At 45.5% G+C, this 22,744-nt stretch overlaps 1 protein-coding gene and 2 non-coding genes across 7 annotated transcripts; 1 reads left to right on the forward strand and 2 right to left on the reverse strand.

Annotated features, from left to right (window-relative positions):
• Positions 1 to 2,665: 2,665 nt before the first annotated feature.
• LOC128752914 (NACHT, LRR and PYD domains-containing protein 3-like) lies at positions 2,666 to 18,430 on the forward strand. Of its 5 annotated transcripts, XM_053854697.1 has the most exons (17): positions 2,666 to 2,865; positions 4,629 to 4,725; positions 4,815 to 4,943; positions 5,173 to 5,268; positions 5,715 to 5,825; positions 6,461 to 6,530; positions 6,613 to 8,477; positions 8,989 to 9,165; positions 9,633 to 9,809; positions 11,307 to 11,483; positions 12,577 to 12,753; positions 12,944 to 13,120; positions 14,511 to 14,687; positions 16,364 to 16,540; positions 16,639 to 16,812; positions 17,097 to 17,144; positions 17,396 to 18,430. In XM_053854697.1, the coding sequence occupies exons 1-16, from the start codon at positions 2,829 to 2,831 to the stop codon at positions 17,125 to 17,127; spliced, it is 3,849 nt and encodes a 1,282-aa protein (XP_053710672.1). In that variant the 5' UTR covers positions 2,666 to 2,828; the 3' UTR covers positions 17,128 to 17,144; positions 17,396 to 18,430. The 5 variants fall into 5 exon arrangements, with proteins under 5 accessions (XP_053710672.1, XP_053710671.1, XP_053710673.1 ...); XM_053854696.1 differs by having other exon boundaries at positions 17,097 to 18,430; XM_053854698.1 differs by having other exon boundaries at positions 4,650 to 4,725; positions 17,097 to 18,430.
• Positions 18,431 to 19,869: 1,439 nt separating this feature from the next.
• On the reverse strand, positions 19,870 to 19,941 carry trnaq-cug (transfer RNA glutamine (anticodon CUG)). Its single transcript has one exon. It is a non-coding gene; the product is annotated as a tRNA-Gln (tRNA).
• A 1,791-nt stretch (positions 19,942 to 21,732) lies between these two features.
• trnas-uga (transfer RNA serine (anticodon UGA)) lies at positions 21,733 to 21,814 on the reverse strand. Its single transcript has one exon. It is a non-coding gene; the product is annotated as a tRNA-Ser (tRNA).
• Between the last annotated feature and the right edge of the window lie 930 nt (positions 21,815 to 22,744).

The raw sequence follows: 22,744 nt of genomic DNA on the forward strand, positions 1-22,744 counted from the left end.
ACGAGGTGTGAAGATGGTCCGCAAGTGCCCCCTGGAGGACTGCCGTTTTTTTTGTTTCACGCCTATTTTAATACATTAGCTACATCTGGTGGTAGTAGTATGTCACTGAATTGTCAGCTGCAAATCTATGGAGAAGTTCTTGAAAATAAAAAATATATATATATAAAGAAAGTGATGCTGCCTCCCCAACAGTAAAAAACCTTCCATGAAAGCACCTGTTGAAGCAGTTTTCATTCCATTATATTTAGACATGTTTTTATTATATTTATCTATTCTGAATTGTATTCAGTTTTTCCCATTTACTCAACAGATTTTTTTCTTTAGTGAATTTGATGACGATGACTTGCACCTGGTTCACTGCTGGTTGGACTTCTCGATGACAAATACTTTTGCGATGATCACATGGTTTCATGTCATGTCACAAGGTTTTGGTTTGTTCACGTGTAAGTAGATTAAATATGGTTGCTGTTCACAAATGAAATCAAGAGTAATGAATCAGTTCTCTTGAATGGGCCCTGAACCCGTTTGTTCTGGGAAAGATGGGCCCCGAGATCAAAAAGGTGAAGAACCCCTGTTCAAGGCAATGGCTTCCCTCTCTACGCGGCTGCACAGGATCAAGCCAAACCTCCGACTTATACGCTGGCGTTGAGATGAGCGGGTGTCAGCACGTTGCCTTTCTTCGACTGGTATGACCAAGTGAATCTCTGTATTTCCTGGATCGTATCTTGTCAACTCCTTTTATATTTTTGTTGCTTGGAGCGTTTTGAACTGCACCACCTGGATTTGTTCGTGGACATTTGCCTTTCTTTGCCGCATATCTTGTGTGTTTGTAGTTTGGACATTAAAAGACTTATTCATATTTCAAGTTAGTTATGCTGGAAGCTTATTTTCTGCTTTTTGGCCTCCCTTTCTCTTGAAAGTGAGTTGAGCTGTTGAAATTTTAATGAAAAAAGGATTGGATAGAAATGTGAAAGAATGACAAAATGATAGAAATGGAAGATTACTGAATTGAAATGGATGGGGGAAAAAATGTAAAAATATTTTAGGCCCATGCACTGAACAATGAATGAAAAACAATTTCATGAATGAGAGAAAAAAATGTCTGTTTTGGGTGTCTTTAATGGATGGAATGAAAGGATGGATGCCACCCAGATCTTTGTTTCAGATGTTTTAGAAAAACAACAGTTCAACAAAGATTTGGTGAATGAAAAACCCAGGAGAAATATGAGCTGCAAGAACACAGATTGTAAATGGTATTTTGAAACAAAGTGGAATAGAACTTATAATAAATGAGAGAAAAAAACTTGGGGAAATGGATTTTAAAAGACACACTTAAGTGATCATGCTGTAATTAAATACAAATCGGGAGAAGAAAGAATCATCCAACAGGGTGGTATAAGGTGCATGAATGAAGATTAAAAAAAAATCAAAATGTGTTTGGAAAAGGAGACAAACTTTTAAAGAAAACATAATAGTGTGGTGAGAGGAATTTAAAGGACGTTGGATGCTTTGATTTATTACTGCAAAAAAGGGAATATGGAAAAGAGGAAGAGGGAATGGAAATTCAAAGAAAGATTTAAGAAAAATAGAGAAAGATATAAACAGAAGAGGGCGAGGAGTAATATATGTATAGTATAATATAGCAAAGAGGAATATATTACACTTTAATAAAGGAATTTAGATAAAATAGAAGAAGAGAAATGTAAAGGAGCCATACTAAGGAGCAAAGCAAGAGTTACATTTGAGGGAGAGAAGTGTGCAAGTTACTTCTTAAGATTGGAAAAGAACAATTTATAGAATTTATAGAAATAGTGAATAAATGAGGAAAAAATAAATAGAAGCACAGACAAAGACAGACGGTCTTTGGCGGCACACTCCAACGCACAACGAGCTCTCCATCATTCTGTTGTGAAGATGTGTGGTTAAGTTAGAGTCACATCAGGCATAAAAACAACTCAGTTCAGCATAGATATATAGTGTATATAAAGGATGAGAACGAATCCATGTCATCTCCTCATGTTGGTAGATGGTCAACACGCTCTACTTGATCATGATTTAATGTCACCATATAGCCCACTGATATCTCCGGACAAATGAGCTGAAACTGGATCATTTCCTACGGCGCACCTGCACACTGGCGTGCCGCAGTACACTGGTTGAAAAATGCTGTTTGGAAGAAAGATGTTGGGAGGGAAGAGTGATTTCTACTGTGAAATGCTTGGTGCATGGGGAGAAGCACTGAAGTACAGATTATGAATGTGAAAATACAATTCATCTATAGGTGTTTTTAATAAATAAAGTAAGACTACAAGGACTATTAATCATGGATGAACAAGTATGGAATGCCACAGTGTGGAAACTAAAAGGTGCCTTAATATGTACCTGGATTTATGAGTGCACGGGAGTTGATTGAAGAAGTGGAAGAGTCATGTTTGAGTGAATATTTTGAGAGAATGAAAGAATATCTCAGTGACAGAAGACGAATTGAAAAGATGTTTCTTCCCCATCTGATAATGTGAGACCTAAAATGACGCGCTCAGGGACCAGTGACAGAGCACATGTGACAAAAGAGTGGTGGGCAGAAGCGCTTGGATCCAGCGAATTGGTGAGGAAGGGGGGTTGAAAGTGAAAGTAAGAGACGCGCTGCCGCCAACTCGAGCTCGATTCCGGTCTCATTTGAGGGGTGCTGTTCCGTGAAATATTGCCAATCTCTCGTGCTCTCTCCGACCATCCGGGCGGTGGTGGAACGCACACCTGACACGCTGTTGCGAATCAACACACTGGCGGACATCGGGCACATTGGTGGACTGGAACCACTGAGCTCCGACATGGTCCCGAGACTCAGCAGCGGAGCCTTACTCACAGGTCAGTGACTTGAATTGTTGTGTCTTGTTTATGTTGTGGGTTCAAGATCCACACACTGATTCTTGAGGGGGAATGTTTTATCTTGATCTCACGCGATCCGCATGTGCACAAGCTCAACTCAACGACACGTGTTCTAGTTCTCCATCACACGTCTTCTCCCTGTCACGTACTATCAACGCCTTCTACTGCTTGGATGCACCAGTAGCACATCATGCACAAAGGCGTCGCCATAAGCGGAGATTTGAGTTTGAGTTGAATTTTGACGCTAACGTGACTGTTACCGGACCCGCTTGATCAGTTCCGAACCGTGGTAAGGAACCTCCGGGTGTGTGACTCGCGCTGGTAACAGTATGTTTCCAAAAGAAAAATCTCCGGGTCTCTGCTTGTCCGACCAAGTTTATTTTGTTCAACAACCAGTTTCAGGTGCCGCGCTCCGACACTCTGTCGCTGACACCCCTCACGTCAAGACACGCCCCCCGGAGCGAACTGGCAACATGACGTTTGACATTCAGGATCCAAATAGAGACACATTTGTTGACTGTAGTGTTTCGCTAAGAATGACCGACCAGGAAGCGTTTATTTTGAACTGTGACGTGTTCGAAATCGACAGCCAACCAATGGCTCTGTCTTGCGCCGAATGTTATAACGGAAATGAGCGCAGCAGCGTCTTTGTTAAGACATGTGCGTTTGAGTTAGTCAGCATCAAAGCACGTTCTCTCCCCTGGAAGTGACCTGTAGGCCAGTGCCACGCAGTGTTCTGAAATAAGGCGGCAAAGCTTAACATGGAGGATTTAAGGACGACCATGGGCAATTTGTGTCAGAGCACACAAGAACCTCAAAAATAAAATAAATTAAAACAAGCGATGGTGGCGTGCTGCCGCCGTTTAAATGAGAGCCCCCATGCCTTCAGAAAAATGATCTCTTTTAAAGGTAAAATCTTATTAAAAGACACGTGGAAACATCGAAACATGTGGAAGACAAATGGACCAATAGAGTCCACAGTCCAAATACACAAGGGGGAGGTGTTGGGGGCTGCCTTTTTTTTTAGTCTTAGCCATGTGCAATTTATATATATATATAGTATTTTATTCATTGAGCTTGTTTTGATCTTGTCACCTCTGATGGTGTCTTTGATCTCAAATATTCCTCGGCACTGGTCATTTCCAAAGAACATCATGCTCTATTACTGTGTCGGGGTCTGACCGCCTCAAACGTGTGTTTCTCTAAATGAGAAAGAAACAATATTAGCACAGACATGTGGAAACAGAAGGAGAGTTAGAGGTGGTTCAATAGACAATATTGATTTTGGCTTTGCTCCTGTATAAATGAAGACACAATCCCCCACATAAAACAGAAAAAAACAAACGTGGGAAGAGACTGATGGATATTGTGTGAGTCACGTGATCATGAAGCTAAAACACTGATCAAGGGACAGATGGAACAGTGGTGAGGTTATTAGACATGGTTGGATCATTGGATTCTGATGGAAATGTCCGCTGCACTGGTCCATCATGAAGATCAAAACCCTTCATGTAAGTCTCCTGCTGAAGTGGAGTCTTCATGTTGTGTTCAAACTGCAAAAGTGAAATTTCTCCACTGTGGGACTACTGAAGGCCATCTAATCTCATCTAAGCAGCAGTGAGGAGGGTTCTGGGGAGAGGGACGCCTGGGCTTCTTTGCTCTGGTGCTGCCCCCGCGACCCAACCACAGATCAGTTGTGGAGAATAGAAGATGGAAGGAGCTTTTCTTTGAGAGTCTCATAGTCTTGTTGTGTTTGTGTGAAGGTGAAGCCTCTGCTGAGTCAGGGCTCAGAGAGGACGGAGACCCCGCCTCTGTACGACCTGGGACCAGAGCTCTGAGGTGAGATGAAGACCTCCAAGACTGTGCTCCATGTCAGAGCTCCGATCTCTCCTCTATTCCTCATTCTTGCTGCGACTTCTGTGTTGAAGATCTAAGCTGCATCCCGAACCACTTGGACCTGGACCTGGACCTGGACCCAGCTGTGTGTCTCTGAAGAGTTATTTGTCAATGGGGACAAGGATTGACTTCAGAGGAGGAGCAGAGTCTTCAGGTCTGAGGTGAGAGGGTTCAAGTGTGAGACTCTCAGGTCCACACGGACGCAGGGACTCATTGAAAACAGAGATGGGTCTCCTTATGAGCAGGACAGTGACCAGGTCCACACCTGCACACGTGTCAAATCACTTCTGTCCACTCCGCAATGCAGTGACTCGCCACACCATTATTAAAATGAAGCGGACACATGGAAACGGACATACATACAATTAACCAGTGCTTAGTCCTGTTCAGGGTTGCGGGGAGTGCTGGAGCCTATCCCAGCAGTCATGGGCGAGAGGCGGGAATACACCCAACTTGTGTGAGAAAAATAACACATCTTGGAAGTAGGTATGATCATTGTGGTTTTCAGTGTGTTTTAAGAACCAGACCAGGTAAAGAGTGAGTGGCCACCCTCATTGTCGCCTCAACTTGCTGACAGCCATGTGGCGTGTCTGTACAGCACTGACAAAACTGCACAAAACAAAACAACAAACTTCGTACAGTGAGGAAGCGCCTCTAATACTGTATGCTACAGGACTTAATTTGAATTGCCATGAAAACATGCCGTGAGTCCAAATAGACAAGGGGGAGGTGTTAGGGGGCTGCCTTTTTTATGAGCCTGGACTCAAATAACTCCACGTACCACACACACCACAATACAGGACCTCAAATGCTGGTGTTCACAGTGGTTTAGAGTGGGACAGGTACAGGGGTGTGAGGACATCTAGTGGTCAGATGGTGAATAGCACGACGGAGACAGACGGCAGAGTTGATCAGAGTTGTGTTTTCGTCAGGGTCCGTCAGGAGGAACCAGAAGAGTGTGGACTCTGCTGGGACTCTCTGAAGAGTGACTCCTCCAAGGAGTGGGGTATTAACTTCCAAGCTGGACCGGAGTCATCAGAGAGGTGAGATGATGTTCCTCCAGGTTCATGCTCTTCTTGTGATGGAACGGCATCATATGGCGTGGTTCGAACCATATGCTAGATCCACACTGAGACTATACACTGCCATAGTGGGAGTGAAAGTGCGGAACCCACTGACGAAGGAAATGAAAAACCTTTTTCAAGCAAATGACACAAAAAACAAAAACTGAGATTATTCTAGAGAATAGACCGTAAAGGTCAAAATAAACAATTGTTTAATCTACCCACAAAAATCTAAATAAATACACAGACACACACAAGTTCACACAGCCACTGATCTGAAAATAGGGAAAGTGGGATTATGGGGAAGACATCATAAGAAGTGGTCTTCACTCTGCTCCTTTTCAATCTCTGTATCATGTATGTATCATGAGTGATATACAGTAATAGTGACAAAACAGTCATATGATGTCACGTTTGAAATGTCTTTATCTTTATCTGTAATATACAGATAAATAAACATTCGTCAATAAACATTCATTCATTCATTCAGTCATTGTCCTGTCTGGAAGTCTAGGAGGAACAATCATGTTACAGTAGATTGTCTCCACACTGATGTTCAGAACTTTCAACACAACATGAGCGTATTGACAGACAGACTCACATTTTCTCCTCAGAGTGGATCATCAAAGCACAGAGCTTCTCAGTGGTCAGCAATATCTCTCACATCTGGACTCCACACGGCAGGTATGAACATGAACAAGTGAATGTTCTCATCTGAGAGGTTCCTGCTGCCGAGTCCCAACTCAGCTTGATGATTCTGTTCCAGTTGCTGGTGGTGAAAGTCCTTTGCAGTGAGAGCAGAGTAAGACGTGCTGCAGAGTGCGCCGGACAACTGAAGAGGAGCCTGCAGAAGAAGTTCCACAGAGTGTTTGAGGGAGTTGCTGAAGCAGGAACCTCTGCCCCTCTGAATCAGATCTACACAGAGCTCTACATCACTGAGGGGGGCACAGACCAGGTCAACCAGGAGCACGAGGTCCGCCAGATCGAAGTAGCAACCAGGAAGCAGACCAGACCAGAAAATACCATCAGACTAGAAGACCTCTTTCAACGTTCACATGACACAGACAGTCCAATCAGGAGCCTGCTGACAAAAGGCGTGGCTGGCATTGGGAAGACCCTCCTGACACAGAAGCTGACTCTGGACTGGGCTGAAGACAAAGCACACCAGAACTTCCAGCTCATGTTTCCTTTCACCTTCAGAGAGCTGAACCTGCTGAAAGAGAAGCAGTTGAGTTTGGTGGAACTTGTTCATCTCTTCTTTCCTGAAACCAAAGAAACAGGACTCAGCAGCTTTGAAGGAGTCCAGGTTCTGTTCATCTTGGACGGTCTGGACGAGTGTCGACTCCCTCTGGACTTCAACAGTCGGGTCCTGACAGAAGCTACAGAGTCCACCTCAGTAAACGTCCTGCTGACCAACCTCATCAGGGGGAAGCTGCTGCCCTCAGCTCACCTCTGGATGACCACACGACCTGCTGCAGTCAATCAGATCCCTCCTGAGTGTGTGGACATGGTGACAGAGGTCAGGGGGTTCACTGACCTCCAGAAGGAGGAGTACTTCAGGAAGAGGTTCAGAGATGAGGAGCAGACCACCATCATCTCTCACATCAGGAGCTCACGAAGCCTCTACATCATGTGTCACATCCCCATCTTCTGCTGGATCACTGCCACAGTTCTGGAGGACATGTTGAAGAGCAGAGAGACCAGAGAGCTGCCCAAGACCCTGACTGAGATGTACATCCACTTCCTGGTGGTTCAGTCCAAAGTGAGAAAGCTCAAGTACCATGGAGGAGCTGGGACAGACAGCGTTTGGGATCCTGAGAGCAGGAAGATGATGGAGTGTCTGGGAAAACTGGCTTTTGAGCAGTTGCAGAAAGGAAACTTGATCTTCTATGAATCAGACCTCACCGAGTGTGGCATCGACATCACAGCTGCTTCAGTTTATTCAGGAGTGTTGACTCAGATCTTTAAAGAGGAGAGAGGACTGTACCAGGACAAGGTCTTCTGCTTCATCCACCTGAGTCTCCAGGAGTTTCTGGCTGCTCTTCATGTCCACCTGAAGTTCTTCAACTCTGGAGTGAACCTACTGCATTCACAGCAAACAAACAGAAAAAGGAACAAACATCACATCAAACAGTTCTACCAGACAGCAACACGTGTTGCTTTACAAAGCCCAAACGGACATCTGGACTTGTTCCTGCGTTTCCTTCTGGGTCTTTCTCTGCAGTCCAGCCAGAGACTCCTTCCAGGTTTGTTGACCCTGACAGGAAGTTGCTTCTGGACCCACCAGGACACAGCAGAGCTCATCAAGGAGAAAATAAGGGAGAAAGTGTCTCCAGAGAGAATCATCAATCTGTTCCACTGTCTGAGTGAAGTAAAGGACACTTCTCTGATGGAGGAGGTCCAACAGCAGCTGAGATCAGGACGTCTCTCCACAGATCAACTGTCTCCTGCTCAATGGTCCACCCTGGCCTTCATCTTACTGTCCTCAGAGGAAGATCTGAGTGTGTTTAACCTGAAGAATTACTTTACTCCAGAGAATGATCCACGCGCGTATGTCCTGAAGAAATACCCTCTGTCAGAAGAGGCTCTTGAGAGGCTGCTGCCAGTGGTCCAAGCTTCAAAACACGTTCTGTAAGTAGATCAGACAGAGGAACCTGAAACATCTGTGATGATGTGAACTAGGGCTATTTTGATATACCAGCGTTAAAGATAATGAGATGACTTTGCACATGTCAAGTTGACAGGAATTCCGATTGATCACAACACGTGCGGCGTCTGCCATTCTGAGCCTTGATCCTCTCAAAGTTTGATCTCCTCATCTTTGCTTAGCTTCAGAACACCGCTCTCTGTCATCATCATGGCAGAACGCAGTGAGTGATGGTTCTTATGAACGACAGACAGAGTGAGTTGCATGAGCTGGGAAAGTAACTGTTCCAGTCAGGTCCTCAGTGATGACAGCATTGGAGTTGAGTGTTTTCTTTCCCTTGGGAACTGGAGGGAAAACACAACATGAAGATCAAGATGACTGCTCCATTATAAATTTCATTTTGCTCCATGTAATGATAATATTGTTAATGTGACATTTTTTGTTATTGAAAAAAGGCAAACATGAATGTATAATTTCTTTATTCATTTTATTCAGACTGAGCCGGTGTGGACTGTCAGAGAGAAGTGGTTCCCTTCTGTCCTCAGTCCTCAGCTCTCCGTCCTCTAGTCTGACTCAACTGGACCTGAGCTACAACAAGAACCTGAAGGATTCAGGAGTGGAGCTGCTGTCTGCTGGACTGAAGAGTCCACACTGTCACCTGGAGACTCTCAGGTCAGAACACATCATCTGTCCAGCTTCAGAGCTGAAATGAAAGTCAGAGGTGGAGACTCCAGCTTCAGAGTCATCAGTTTGCCTGCAGTTTGCACTTCTGTGAGCTTTGTTGTGCCGACCAAATCACAAATAAATGAAACGATCCCTTCAACGGTTGTTCTGATGACCACTGTCACACACCTTTAGTCTGTAGTCTACTCAACAGCGCCCTCTGGTGCTGATATCCTCAGCATGGGGACTGTAAAGTGAAATTGTTGAGGGAGACAGTTCCTGTCTGGCAGGATCAGCACCAAGTGAAGGGGTGGACTCTGATCATTTTAGATTGTAAATCACGACAGAAGGGTCCTCACTTCATCAGACCTGCTTCTCCACATATTACTGTTCAAACAGGGTCCAGAGCATGGAGTCTTGTCAAAGTAGAGGACTGAAAAAGTCTCACTTGTTGATGACACTTGTCTCTTTCACAGCCTGAGCTACTGTGGACTGTCAGAGAGAAGTGGTTCCCTTCTGTCCTCAGTCCTCAGCTCTCCGTCCTCTAGTCTGACTCAACTGGACCTGAGTCAGAACTACACTCTGAAGGATCCAGGAGTGGAGCTGCTGTCTGTTGGACTGAAGAGTCCACACTGTCACCTGAAGACTCTCAGGTCAGAATATGTTATGTTTGCCGTTCCAGAGCTTGATAACAGAGACTGCATCCACCATTTATACTCAAAATTAAGGTGGAAAAATACACTACAGGCTGATCTTATCCCTTTTGAACAAGTCAAAATGAAGCTCAGTAGTGTGTGTGGCAACGGATGTTCTCCTGAAGGATCTCCTCCCAGACCTCGACTAAAGCATCGGCCAACTCCTGGACAGTCTGTGGTGCTACTTGGCGTTGGTGGATGGAGCGAGACATGATGTCACAGATGTGCTCAATTGGATTCAGGTCTGGCGAATGGGCGGGCCAGTCCATAACATCAATGCCTTCGTGTTGCAGGATCTGCTGACACACTCCAGGCACATGAGGTCTTGCATTCGGAGCAAGGAGTCACAATCGATCTGAGAACCTCATCTCTGTGCCTAATGGCAGTCAGGCTACCTCTGGCGAGCACTTGGAGAGCTGCTGAAACCCCACACCATTACTGACCCACTGCCAGACTGGTCATGCTGGAGGTTTCTGCAGACAGCAGAACGTTCTCCATGACGTCTCCAGACTCTGTCACGTCTGTCACATGTGCTCAGTGTGAACCTGCTTTCATCTGAAGACTCTGAAGAGCACAGGGCGCCAGTGGCAAATGCGTCTGCACGGTGTTGGGCTGTCAGCACAACCCCCACCTGTGGATGTCGGGGGCTCATACCACCCTCGTGGAGTCTGTTTCTGACTGTTCGAGCAGACACGTGCACATTTGTGGCCTGCTGGAGCTCATTTGGCAGGACTCTGGCAGTGTTCCTCCTGTTCCTCCTTGCACAAAGAAGGAGGTAGTGGTCCTGCTGCTGGGTTGTTGCCCTCCCATGGCCTCCTCCATGTCTCCTGCTGTACTGGCCTGTCTCCTGGTAGCGCCTACATGCTCTGGACCCTCCGCTGACAGACACAGCAAACCTTCTTGCCACAGCTGGCACAGATGTGTCGTCCTGGATGAGCTGCACTACCTCAGCCACTTGTGTGGGTTGTAGACTCCATCTCATGCTACCAGGAGAATGAAAGCACTGAGAAGTGGTCTGTGGTCACCACCTGCAGAACCACTCCTTCATTGGGTGTGTCTTGCCAATTGCCTATAATTTCCACCTGTTGTCTATTCCTTTGTCACAACAGCATGGGAAATTGATTGTCAATGAATGTTGCTTCCTCAGTGGTCAGTTCGATTTCACAGAAGTGTGCTTGACTTGGAGTTTCATTGTGTTGTTTAAGTGTTCCCTCTATTTTTTGAGGTGTGTGTGTGTGTGTGTGTGTGTGTGTGTGTGTGTGTGTGTGTGTGTGTGTGTGTGTGTGTGTGTGTGTGTGTGTGTGTGTGTGTGTGTGTGTGTGTGTGTGTGTGTGTGCGCGCACAAAAGCATTGGTGCATTTAACATGTATATTTATATGTATTTAAGTCCTGTATAATAAGTCTGACTTGTCTCAAGTAACTCTCACATGCAGTTGACTCTCGTGTCTTTCACAGCTTGAACTTCTGTCGACTGTCAAAGAGAAGTGGTTCCCTTCTGTCCTCGGTCCTCAGCTCTCCATCCTCTAGTCTGACTCAACTGGATCTGAGCTTTAACTGCGACCTGAAGGATCCAGGAGTGGAGCTGCTGTCTGCTGGACTGAAGAGTCCACACTGTCACCTGGAGACTCTCAGGTCAGAACACATCATCTGTCCAGAGTTGTCAGGGTTGGGGTCATAGGTCACTGCATTAGCGCCTGGCATCAACCCCCCCATCTGCTGGGTGTAACCCCCCGTCATAACGCCCCTGCACTTCACACTGACTAGTTACACGACGGCTCAGATAACTGAATTATTGCCTTAAGTCAGGCTAAGTTTGAACTTTTAAAATGCATGTAAACAGCTCAGTTTGTCTGGAGAGAAATTATGATTTCACTTGGTCGAGCTACACGACCTGGATACTGTGGTGAATAGCTGGACTCAGCTAGCATGTAGCTGAGTAGCTTGACTATAACTGAGCTGGGTGATGTCCGGCTGCGTGAGCTTCAGCTGCGCAGCGGAAGGAAAAACAAACTCCTACTCTAATCTGATCTAATGATGTCTATTAACCTTCTATCCAATCGAGGAGTGTGTGTGTGTGTGTGTGTGTGTGTGTGCGTGTGTGTGTGTGTGTTCCTTCGTCTGCAGTGAACACGACAAACCCGATATCAGCTGTGTAACTTTGTAACTCATGAGTTACTAAGCACCACTGTGTTTTAGTGACTCCACATCTATCATTCTTGTGATACAAAGAAAGCACAAGCTTCAGATTATTTCGTTTTATCCAGAAACTTGCGAGTTTATTCCCAAAAGCTGCTGTGAAGGAAGTGTGTTGAGGATGATGACAGCACCATGACGGTGACGCCGTTGAACCATCGCTCCGATGCGCTGAATGTGACCTGCCAAAGTTAAAGTAGTTAATCTGTCAGCACGATCGCTGTTTACAAAGTCCAATATAGAGTACGAGTCTGAAACGGCTCCTCGCTACCCTCAGCTTCAATAAACACAAGAACCCTGAGACATTGAGGAGACAAGCAGGTGATGATCTGAGCACCTTCATGACTGTTGTCCTGTCTAGTAGTTGGTTTCAAGTGTGATCACCAAGAAGAGGAAGATTCACCAGTATAAGCTGCTGCATTTTACCACAATGATCTTCTCAATTCAGTGCGTCCCCAAATCAAGTCTTGTCAAAATAGAGGACTGAAAAAGTCTCACTTGTTGATGACATTTGATGTTGTCTCTTTCACAGCCTGAGCTACTGTGGACTGTCACAGAGAAGTGGTTCCCTTCTGTCCTCAGTCCTCAGCTCTCCGTCCTCTAGTCTGACTCAACTGGACTTGAGCTCCAACTACACCCTGAAGGATCCAGGAGTGGAGCTGCTGTCTGCTGGACTAAAGAGTCCACGCTGTCACCTGGAGACTCTCAGGTCAGACGTGTTGATCAATGTTTATTTATCTTGATTTCTCTCAAACAAATTAATTTCTTTGACAGAAATATTCCAACAATAATATGATTATGATCTTGTGAATGGGAAGAGTCCCGTGTGTCCTCAAATCAAGTCTTTAAAGTCTTGCCAAAATAGAGAGTTGAAAAAGTCTCACTTGTCTCTTTCACAGCCTGAGCTACTGTGGACTGTCAGAGAGAAGTGGTTCCCTTCTGTCCTCAGTCCTCAGCTCTCCGTCCTCTACTCTGACTCAACTGGATCTGAGCTGGAATGACGACCTGAAGGATTCAGGAGTGGAGCTGCTGTCTGCTGGACTGAAGAGTCCACACTGTCACCTGGAGACTCTCAGGTCAGAACATACTGTCCATTATCTGTCCAGCTTCAGAGCTGAAATCTGAGAGTCACACGTGTGGACTACAGAGTCACAGTTTCTCATAAGTTTGCTCCAATACTTCAGTGAGCTGTGTTGTGCTGAATCAGCAGAGTTGAAAACAAATAGAACATTGCATGAAGTTGAGAGGACCAGAAGAAGATTATCTGACCAACTGAATCATGAAACGATCCCTTCAACAGCTGTTCTGATGACCACTGTCACACACCTTTAGTCTGTAGTCTACTCAACAGCGCCCTCTGGTGCTGATATCCTCAGCATGGGGACTGTAAAGTGAAATTGTTGAGGGAGACAGTTCCTGTCTGGGAGGATCAGCACCAAGTGAAGGGGTGGACTCTGATCATTTTAGATTGTAAATCAAGACAAAGGGGTCCTCACTTCATCAGACCTGCTTCTCCACGTATTCCTGCTCATCACAGATGGTTTTCATCTGTGGCAGTGTCCACACCTCAACAAGGACAGTTAGGTCACTGCAGTAGCACCTGGCATCAACTCTTTGTCCTGCTGTTGATGGCTTCGTCTGTCTCCTGTTTTCTAATGGTCCTTCACTCGGGCAGGAGAGAAAAATCAAAGCCCTGATCACTAATGTTGTTGTCAGTCAGTGACCGATCCCAGACTGGAGCTGTCCACAGCCAACAGCTCCACTTGGCATTCCACTTTCTAGAAATACAGACTCATAGCATGTTGACATTCACACTTAGTGGCTTCAAGTTAGCAACTGAAGGCTGCAACTTTTGGAGATGATCCAAGGCTTAGTTGTTCTGGTCAGAGCTGAAGTGGAATTAAAGAGCCATGCAAGAAGTGTAAACATTGACAGATGGAGATTTAGGGAGAGGAAAATGGAAATGAACTTGAAACATTCACACAATGATGTGATGGTTGTTGATGTTCTTCAGCTCTCACAAATGTGTTCTGGGGTTGATACACTGGACACACACACCACTCACAATTCAATGCTTCACACTTGTGTAAGACTTGTCAGAGGAGTGAAACTCACAGCAGAGTACATGTGGATCTCAGCCTCTCTGCAAAGCTCCTGAAACTCTCCGCCTCCAAAGAGACAAGACAGTATTTTGAAAACAAATGAAACCACACACATGCAAGAGAATCGTCACTCAAATGCACCACAATATGATAAACATAAGAACCTTGAGACTCTCAGGAGACAAGCAGGTGATGATCTGAGCATCTTCATGACTGTTGTCCTGTCTAGTAGTTAGTTTCAAGTGTGATCATCAAGGAGAGGTTGCTTCTCCAGCACAAGTATATGTATAAGCTCCGAAAGTCTTGTCAAAATAGAGGGTTGAAAAAAAATCCCACTTGTTGATGACAGTCTTCTCTTTCACAGCCTGAGAGGGTGTGATCTGTCAGAGAGAAGTGGTTCCCTTCTGTCCTCAGTCCTCAGCTCTCCGTCCTCTAGTCTGACTCAACTGGACCTGAGCTCCAACGACACCCTGAAGGATCCAGGAGTGGAGCTGCTGTCTGCTGGACTGAAGAGTCCTGACTGTCACCTGGAGACTCTCAGGTCAGACATGTTGATCAATGTTTACTGATCAGGAAACACATTTAGAGACACTGACACTGGTTCTTCTGTTCTGTTCTCCATGTTTCACTTCGTCTATAGCTCAGAAATTCATTTCCACATTTTGTCATTTTCTCCCTTTTTTTCCTCAAACTAGTGAGTGTTCTAATTTTTCAAAAGACATGGTCCACTTTTCTGAAGTCTTTTTGAAAGAATGGACTTTTTATGGGGCTATTTCTTGTCCATCTTATTGATTGATGTTTTTCATGTTCCTGAGAAAAGACTCAATTTGCTCTCCTTGTCCAGGTGTTTATTATTTTACTACAGCGTTAGATTAGATTTCCTTTATTTGCCCCACAGAGGGGAAATTCAGCGTGTCGCTGCAGCCATTGACACAAAAAACACCCGAGACATGAATGATGCACAACAAACATCATTCCAACATCAAGTTTAACTTTGTTTCTCTTGAGTGTCCAGTTCTGCTTCACACATTCGTCCAGTGGTGTAATGGTCTGAGAGGAGAGGTCCAGATGTGAACAGACTGTGCTCCACACTACACTTCAAAATCACCAGTTTAATCTGTCTGGCGCAAGTGAAAATGAAGAACTGCACGAGAACCCAAAACCCAGTTTACTTGAAGTACATTTTAGGTATACTTAAGTATAAGTATTCAAGTATAGTCCAGACCATATACTTGTATTGTACTAGAAAGTATACAGATTTTTTACTTCTTTGGACTAAATTGCATAATAAGTGTACAACAAGCGTACTACAAGTACACTAGGTATATACTTCTCATCCACATTTCAAGGATTCAATGTGTATTTAAAGTTCACATTATTGATATGCAAAAGCACTGTAAAATGCACCACCCCGAAGGAATTTGCACTTTTACCTCAGACAGTAGCGGTAATGATGAGCCCATCATCCAGGTCATCACCAACTAATGTCTACATATGATTGTACATGTCACCTATGTTTACGATTAACAGGCTCTGTGATCGTAATGGCCACACACAAATGTATTCAAAAAAATAAAAAGCTCTTTGTATTACTTCAAATGAAAGGCCGCAGTTCAAATGTTGACACGATCACAAATCCCCAGCAACGGAACCAATACAGTTTGTAGAGTTCGCTCTCAGTCCAGCACTAAACCACAGTGCGCTCTCGGACGGAAAAAAGAAAAAATATAATCCACTCAAAAAAAAAGGAAAAAGTAAAGTAATCGCTCCAACTGGTATGGCTGGAAAGTGTGGGGTACCAATGCGGCGGGGATCCTGGAGACCTGTCGCTTCCTTCTCCTCAGCTGAGGACTGAGGACAAACAAATAAATAAAGGCTCGGTCTCACCGGCGTCAGCATGGTGGATCAGATTGCCATTGTTTCTCTCCGCACTGAGGAGAAGGAAGCGACAGGTCTCCAGGCTCCCCGCCGAACCACACAGGAACCTGATCGCTTCACCGATCTGCTGGGTTTAGCACGACTCACTTCATTTCTACCGGGCTGATTTTTTTTGCGCATTGGCACCCCACACTTTCCAGCCGGACCACATGCACCACTCGCCACTCTGCTGTAGCACTATATATATATATATATATATATATATATATATATATATATATATGAGAACAGAATAACTGTATACTGGAGAGTTATTCTGTCCTTCCGTCTCTTTCACAGGCTGAGCTGCTGTGGACTGTCAGAGAGAAGTGGTTCCCATCTGTCCTCAGTCCTCAGCTCTCCATTCTTCAGTGTGAGACACCTGGACCTGAGCTGGAACGACGACCTGAAGGATCCAGGAGTGGAGCTGCTGTCTGCTGGACTGAAGAGTCCACGCTGTCACCTGGAGACTCTCAGGTCAGAACACATCATCACCTCTCTTCAGTTGTGCTCCACAACTGGACAGTTATTCTGTTCTCATGATTTTCTCCAACATTGTTTCTCCTTCATTCCAGTCTGTCAGAGTGTAGGATCTCAGAGAGAGGCTGTGCTTATCTGGCCTCAGCTCTGACCTCTAACCCCTCCCACCTGAGAGAGCTGAACTTGAACCGCAATAATCCAGGAGGACCAGGACTGAAGCTGCTGTCTGCTGGACTGCAGAGTCCAGACTGGAGGCTGGAGACTCTCAGGTATGGACAGAGCAGCAGAACTCAACCAGTGAGCTCCAAAGAGCTTCAGATTGAACATGTGATCCAGAAGGAGTCCGCTGCTCAGACTCTTCATTTGAACTGAGCACATGAATCCAAACACATGACATGTTCTACTACTGGTCATCACTGGAAGCACCAAGGAGACAGTAGAGACTTTAGAGATTCATCATGAACATAGTCATGAAAGAGTGGCCCATTCCTGTCCTGAAACATCTGAAGTCACATCGATCTACTCTCATCCTCCTCACTCTTTGTTCCTCCAGGGTGGACGACTGTGGACCCCAGTGGTTATAGATCTGACTTGAAGAAATGTGAGTGTTTGAGTGATCTATGAGAACTCCTCGACTCTGTCAGCTTCTGGTGGAGCAGCAGAACCTTGAATCTGCTGCTGGAACTCAAGTCCAGGTCACTGTCCAGAACACTGCTCACCAACAAGGTGTTCAGCAGAAGCTGGTTGTCCAGCAGCAAAGTTAGGAGCCTCTGTGCAGAAGTAGAAGCAGCACTGTTGACTTCCCTCTTCAAATATGGAGTCATTCACTCTCTTCGGTCTTTGTCTCCATAGACACATGAGTTTGAAAGACTGTCACCTTCTCACTGGAGTCTGAAGACCTCAGTGTTCTTCCATCATCATCACCACGCCCTTCTTTTGTTTCTATGGCAGTCACTCTGAGAAGAGACAGAGGGAAAGAAGAGGAGTCGAGTTTGGACAGAAGCTTCTTCCTGGACTCTGAGCAATGGAAAATGTGTGAAATGAAATCAAATAATAATAATTTGCTTTTACTTTGTAAATGTTTTTTTTTCCCCATGCACTTTGAGTTTTGAGCTTTGAGTTTTTGAGTGAGTTTTTCTGATTGATCGCCTTGGTTTTTCAGTGCATCTGTGCCTGCTATTCATTGTTCCTCTCCCCAATCCTGTGGACTATATTCTGCACCTTGGGCAGTGTTTTTTCTGTCCATTTGTGCTTTTGGACTCTTGTTTTATTCTCCTGGATTGTTTTATTTTATTTATTGGACTCTGTCTCCCTCTTGAGCAGAGGTCGAGTTTTCGTTTCTGTTTCACCGTCTTTACTATTTTAGCTCTTTAGTTAACTTGTCTCCTTTTCTTCTTGAGTTAAATTCTGTTTGTTTTGTTCTTAAAATTTGTTGGAATTTCTTTTTTACATTCATCTCCTCCGTGCTGTATGTGGGTCTCTCATCTTAAGCGCGATCCTGCGAAAAGAAACTTAAGGAAAATGCTCTTCCGTATTGTGTTGCAGTGCCTCGCTGTATACCCTTTCTACTTTTACCACAAGTTGAAGAGGAGTTGAAGGACAACCACACTGCCGGTGGAGGATGACGGAGGATTAAACGAAGATGTACAAGCATATGTGGACCGCTATTGAGGATCATTGCAATGAACACAAGCCAGCTGGTGAATGGCTGGAGAAAATGAACCTCAGCAGTGGGACAAGCAAGTGACTCATTGGCAAGATTTGGAATTCACCACCAGTATGAGTGGCAGTGGCCCGACCGAAGCTGTGTAGAAACTGAGACTGTCCTCACTCTGTCATAATAAATTTAAAAAAAACTTCAGTTCCATGAATACATATGACACCCTCTATCAGGCCTTACTGTTGGTTTATCCACTCTGAGAACTGCGCCTGTGAAATTATTGGCTTAAATCTCTGCCCAGGTAAACTCCACCTCTCCCAATAAAACCCTCTGTTCCGAGCCATTTGTCTTGCAAACAGACACAGTTCAAGGTGCCACCTTGTGGAGAGTGGGTGACCTGACACCGCCCTGTCTGTTCAGGTACGCTACACAAGTTGTGTTGTCCAACCAGTTCATGGTTCCCTCTGATATGAGCAGTAAAAGGGCAGCGTACCAGATCCATATTGTAGCGTCTGCTGGGAGAAAAAAAAACAGCCGTTCTGTAGTTGACAATCCTCTTTAATTCTGTCAAACTCTGTGGATTGGTCTCATCAACACCAGCAGCTTGTGGCTCTCTCTCACCACCCGAAACAAAACTCCCTCTCCCCTTCAGCGCAGCCCCTCGCCCCGCCCCCTCTCACCCGTCACCACTGAACCCCTTCATAAATCCCTCGCTCCGAGGGATCACAACAAAAAGCACAAAAAAAAATCAGGGAGGTGCACAGGAGCCTTTCTGCGCCTCTTCGGAGTTGAGGAAGGTCCTTGTTGTCCAGGTTCCACCCCCTGATTCGCCGAAGGTGCTGTCTGGGATAGGGAGTCATTAACAGGAATCATTTCCTGATCCTGTGATGTGGCTAGCGCCCTTCCTTGAGATGACAGTGCAGAACCATGGCGTTGTTGCGGGCGTGAGTCCCTGCGGTATGGTGCGAGTCTGTCCCGGTGAAGAAGCACACGTCGTCCCCGAGGTGGCAGCTGAACCCAGTAGACCACTTCCCAGTCTTTCTAATATTTCACATGGCCCAGCCCAGTGGCAATCTAGTTTTGGACATCGTCCCTTCTTCCTCTTTGGACTATACACCCAAACCAAGTCAACAAACTGGAAATCCCTTCCTCTGGCCCTGATGTCATGGTTCCATTTTTGTCGATGGCCCGCTTTCTGCAACTGATCCCGGGCAAAAGCATGCGCTGACTCCATCCGATCCTGTAACCTGTGCACATACTCAGGCCCAAGTAATAAAGCTGGAGCATCTGGCGGTCTATCATTTCTGCTGGTATCCGGAGTTCTCTACCCAGCATGAGCAGGGCAGAGTTAAGTTAGACAATATGTTCCCTGTTTCTGGAAGTGGAAGGTGTTTTGGTGCTGTACGCGAAAGTACCACTGTGTGGCGCTACTGTATCGTAATTCATTAAAAATAACCTTTTTGTCGTCACCTGTTCCGTTAAGCTGCGGTCACACCGTGAGCATGATGCGTGTGTTTCGCTAATAAATAAGATACATTTTGGACTAAAAGGGTAGATGTCTCTCGTTCTGTCCCCACCCGAACGCAACGTGTTGCTGCTGCATTGGACAACTCAACAGACAGAGCCTTGAAATGACCTGGCATCTGCTCTGCCAAGTCTAAAATGCAGGTTCCACCGAGACTTGAACTCGGATCACTGGATTCAGAGTCCAGAGTGCTGACCATTACACCATGGAACCTCATATGTCCTTCACTGAACATCAAGCAAATCCAGTATTAGAAACTTTGTTGTACAGAGGTAGACCTTTATTCTATTACAGTGATGATTTTGAGTGACATTAATGTTGATAAAATAACGTTAAGCAGGGACGTAACACAGTGTTAAACCTATTACCAATGGAACAGCTCGCCACCTAGTAGTTTTATTTATTTATTTATTTTTTTTTTATTTTTTTTACATACAAACAGGTGATGATAAATAAACAAAAATACAGGCACATTATGGCAATATGAGGTCAGCAGTTCAAAGACAAAGTATAATAATCTGTAAGAAAAACTACATGATGACTGAGGGACATATATATAGCTTTTACTGAATATTTTGACACTGCTTTTGTGCTCTCAAAGTGTAGCAAAGAGCAACACAGTGATGTATGATCACGCTGACCGTTCGGCTCTTAACCGAACAGTTGGTGGTTGGATCCCACCCAGGGTCCATGATGATCACCCAGACAGCCATATGAAGCTCACCTTCATCGAACTTGAAGATTCCATGAGCATTGGTGCTGTAGACGTTAGCAGAGCTGCCTTCCAAGCAGTTGACATGGGTTTGATTCCCATCCAGTACAAGGCACCTCTGTGTTTGCTGTACAATCTGGAGTCTTCCCATCAACCTTTCTCAGACATGGACTGATAACATGGCCCAGGGTTTTAGTCATGAACTGTGATGTTGTTGAAGATGCGTAGAAACGAAGTGCAATGGCTGGGAATCAAACCCAGGTCAATTGCTTGGAAGGCAGCTGTGCTCACCACGATACGACCGTTGCCAATTCTATCCGGGAACAACCAAAAACACTCAAGGCAGCCACAACAACCTGGAGCTGAACGCCCAGAAGACAGTGGAGATGATCATAGACTTCAGGAGAGTAACAGTTTCTCTGTCCCCTCTCATGCTGGCTGGTTTGCCCATTCTTATTGTGGACTCCTTCTGCTTCCTAGGAACCGCCATCACTGAGGACCTCAAATGGGAGCCAACCATCAGGTCCCTCATCAGGAAGGACCAGCAGAGAATGTTCTTCTTTAGGCTGCTACGAAAACTACGACTGCCAATGAGGTTGCTGGTGGAGTTCTACACACCATCATCCAGTCCATCTTCACCTCCTCTATCACCCTCTGCTACAACAGCGCCACCTCCAGGGACAAGGATGTCAGCGCATCGTGCGTTCTGCTGGAAGGTGATCGGTTGCAGACTGCCAACTCTTCAGGACACCTGGACATGGACTGTTTGTTCCTCTTCCCTTCTTCCTGCTCTCAAAGTGTCTCTTATGGTAGAGATCCTCATTCTCATGTCTCTGTGACGTAACTGGTCATGCGGCTGTTGTGGGAAAGGCTGCTGGTTAGAGACCACCCTGGGAAGAAGATCCACTTTGGTTCCGTGACGAACCTCAGGGTTAGTAGGGCAGGTGATGGGCTGGTGATTTCACAGTGCTGTAGGCCCGTACGTTCCCCAGGGGACTGGAATGTTTGATTTCTGCATTCAAAGGGTTTTACCCAATACTTTGAGGAAACTGCATGAAAAGATCAGACCCTGCCTTGAATTGTTGGACTGTCACAATATACATCTGGTTGAACTCCAGTCAGCTGAAGAGCAATGAATTCACACACACTATGTTACGTGACGGTTCCACAGAGCGATTCCTGGTGTACACAACATCACTTCATGCGGCATATTCCAGCCCAAGGCACAACACTATTGTCATGTGACAGTTCCTCAGACTCAAAATGACCAACGCATCCAAAACACACACCAACGTTGTTGGTAGGACTTGAACCTAAGCGGGTACAACCCCATGGATGTCAAGTCCATCGCCTTAACCACTCGGCCACAACAACATTGTGACTATCGCCTACACCTAGAAGACAATAAACACTTTTTGAAGACAGTAATGGCCACATTTTGGCAAAAGACGACAGATTGTTTGAAAGAGGAGTAAAAGAGGCCATTTTTGTCAAAGTGGAAAAACCCTCTCTAAACAGAGGTGGAGGACTGAGACACCATCTTTCATCCTTTCGGCATGGACAGGTCCTTCACACCTGTACAGTGTGGTGTCAACATCTGAATTGCCTCAATTGCCACCTGGGTTACATTCAGCATTTGCATTAATGGACCATCAACACCCATCCCCAATGGGCAGGGACCAATAAGCACATCTCCATTGTCATAATGCTGACTCTTGTCACCCATCACACTGGATTGGTCCCACCCCTGTCCATCAACACCTTTGCCCATTCAACTGGCCTAATATAAGCCTGAACTCCAACCCAGCACATTAGAACTGACGAAGCCTTCTGGATAGGAGGCCAAACCTTTTCTCTGACTCTTACTAGTCCGGTTGACCTGATTCAAGCGCTGATCGATGAACTGGAAGAGAAGGGCAGAGCTCTGAGACCAGGAGGGCGGCTGGGCCCATAACCCAGAGGTCAAAACCACCCTCTGTTATCAAAAATAATGTTCTATTTTATTGATACAGGTTCAAATCCAGTGCCGCCTTTGAAGTGTTCATGAGGAAACATTGGACCATGAGGTTTCCCTTGGTTGCATTTCTACTGGCTAGAGTATGAAGGAATGTCCAAGAACCACTCCAAAGACCAGCAACACTAACGCTTCCAGGGCTCTGGACTTTGACTCCAGTGATCCGAGTTCAAATCTTGGTGGAGCCTCAGTTTTCATCTCCTGAAACTTGTTTTGGAGTCACAGTGACATGTTGACTGAAGGACTTTCTCTTACTGACGCCAAGATTGTTCTTGCCGCACACTACTCTT

Source organism: Synchiropus splendidus, chromosome 1, assembly GCF_027744825.2.
Source record: "Synchiropus splendidus isolate RoL2022-P1 chromosome 1, RoL_Sspl_1.0, whole genome shotgun sequence".
In the NCBI taxonomy this organism is placed as follows: Eukaryota; Metazoa; Chordata; class Actinopteri; order Syngnathiformes; family Callionymidae; genus Synchiropus; species Synchiropus splendidus.

Excerpts from the sequence above, each read along its gene's own strand:
- LOC128752914 (XM_053854696.1), top strand. The coding sequence starts at position 2,829 with ATGGTCCCGAGACTCAGCAGCGGAGCCTTACTCACAG. Across the intron at positions 4,944-5,172 it reads GCAGAGTCTTCAGGTCTGAG|GGTTGCGGGGAGTGCTGGAG; the intron begins GTGAGAGGGTTC and ends AGTCCTGTTCAG. Across the intron at positions 16,813-17,096 it reads TGGAGGCTGGAGACTCTCAG|GGTGGACGACTGTGGACCCC; the intron begins GTATGGACAGAG and ends TTGTTCCTCCAG.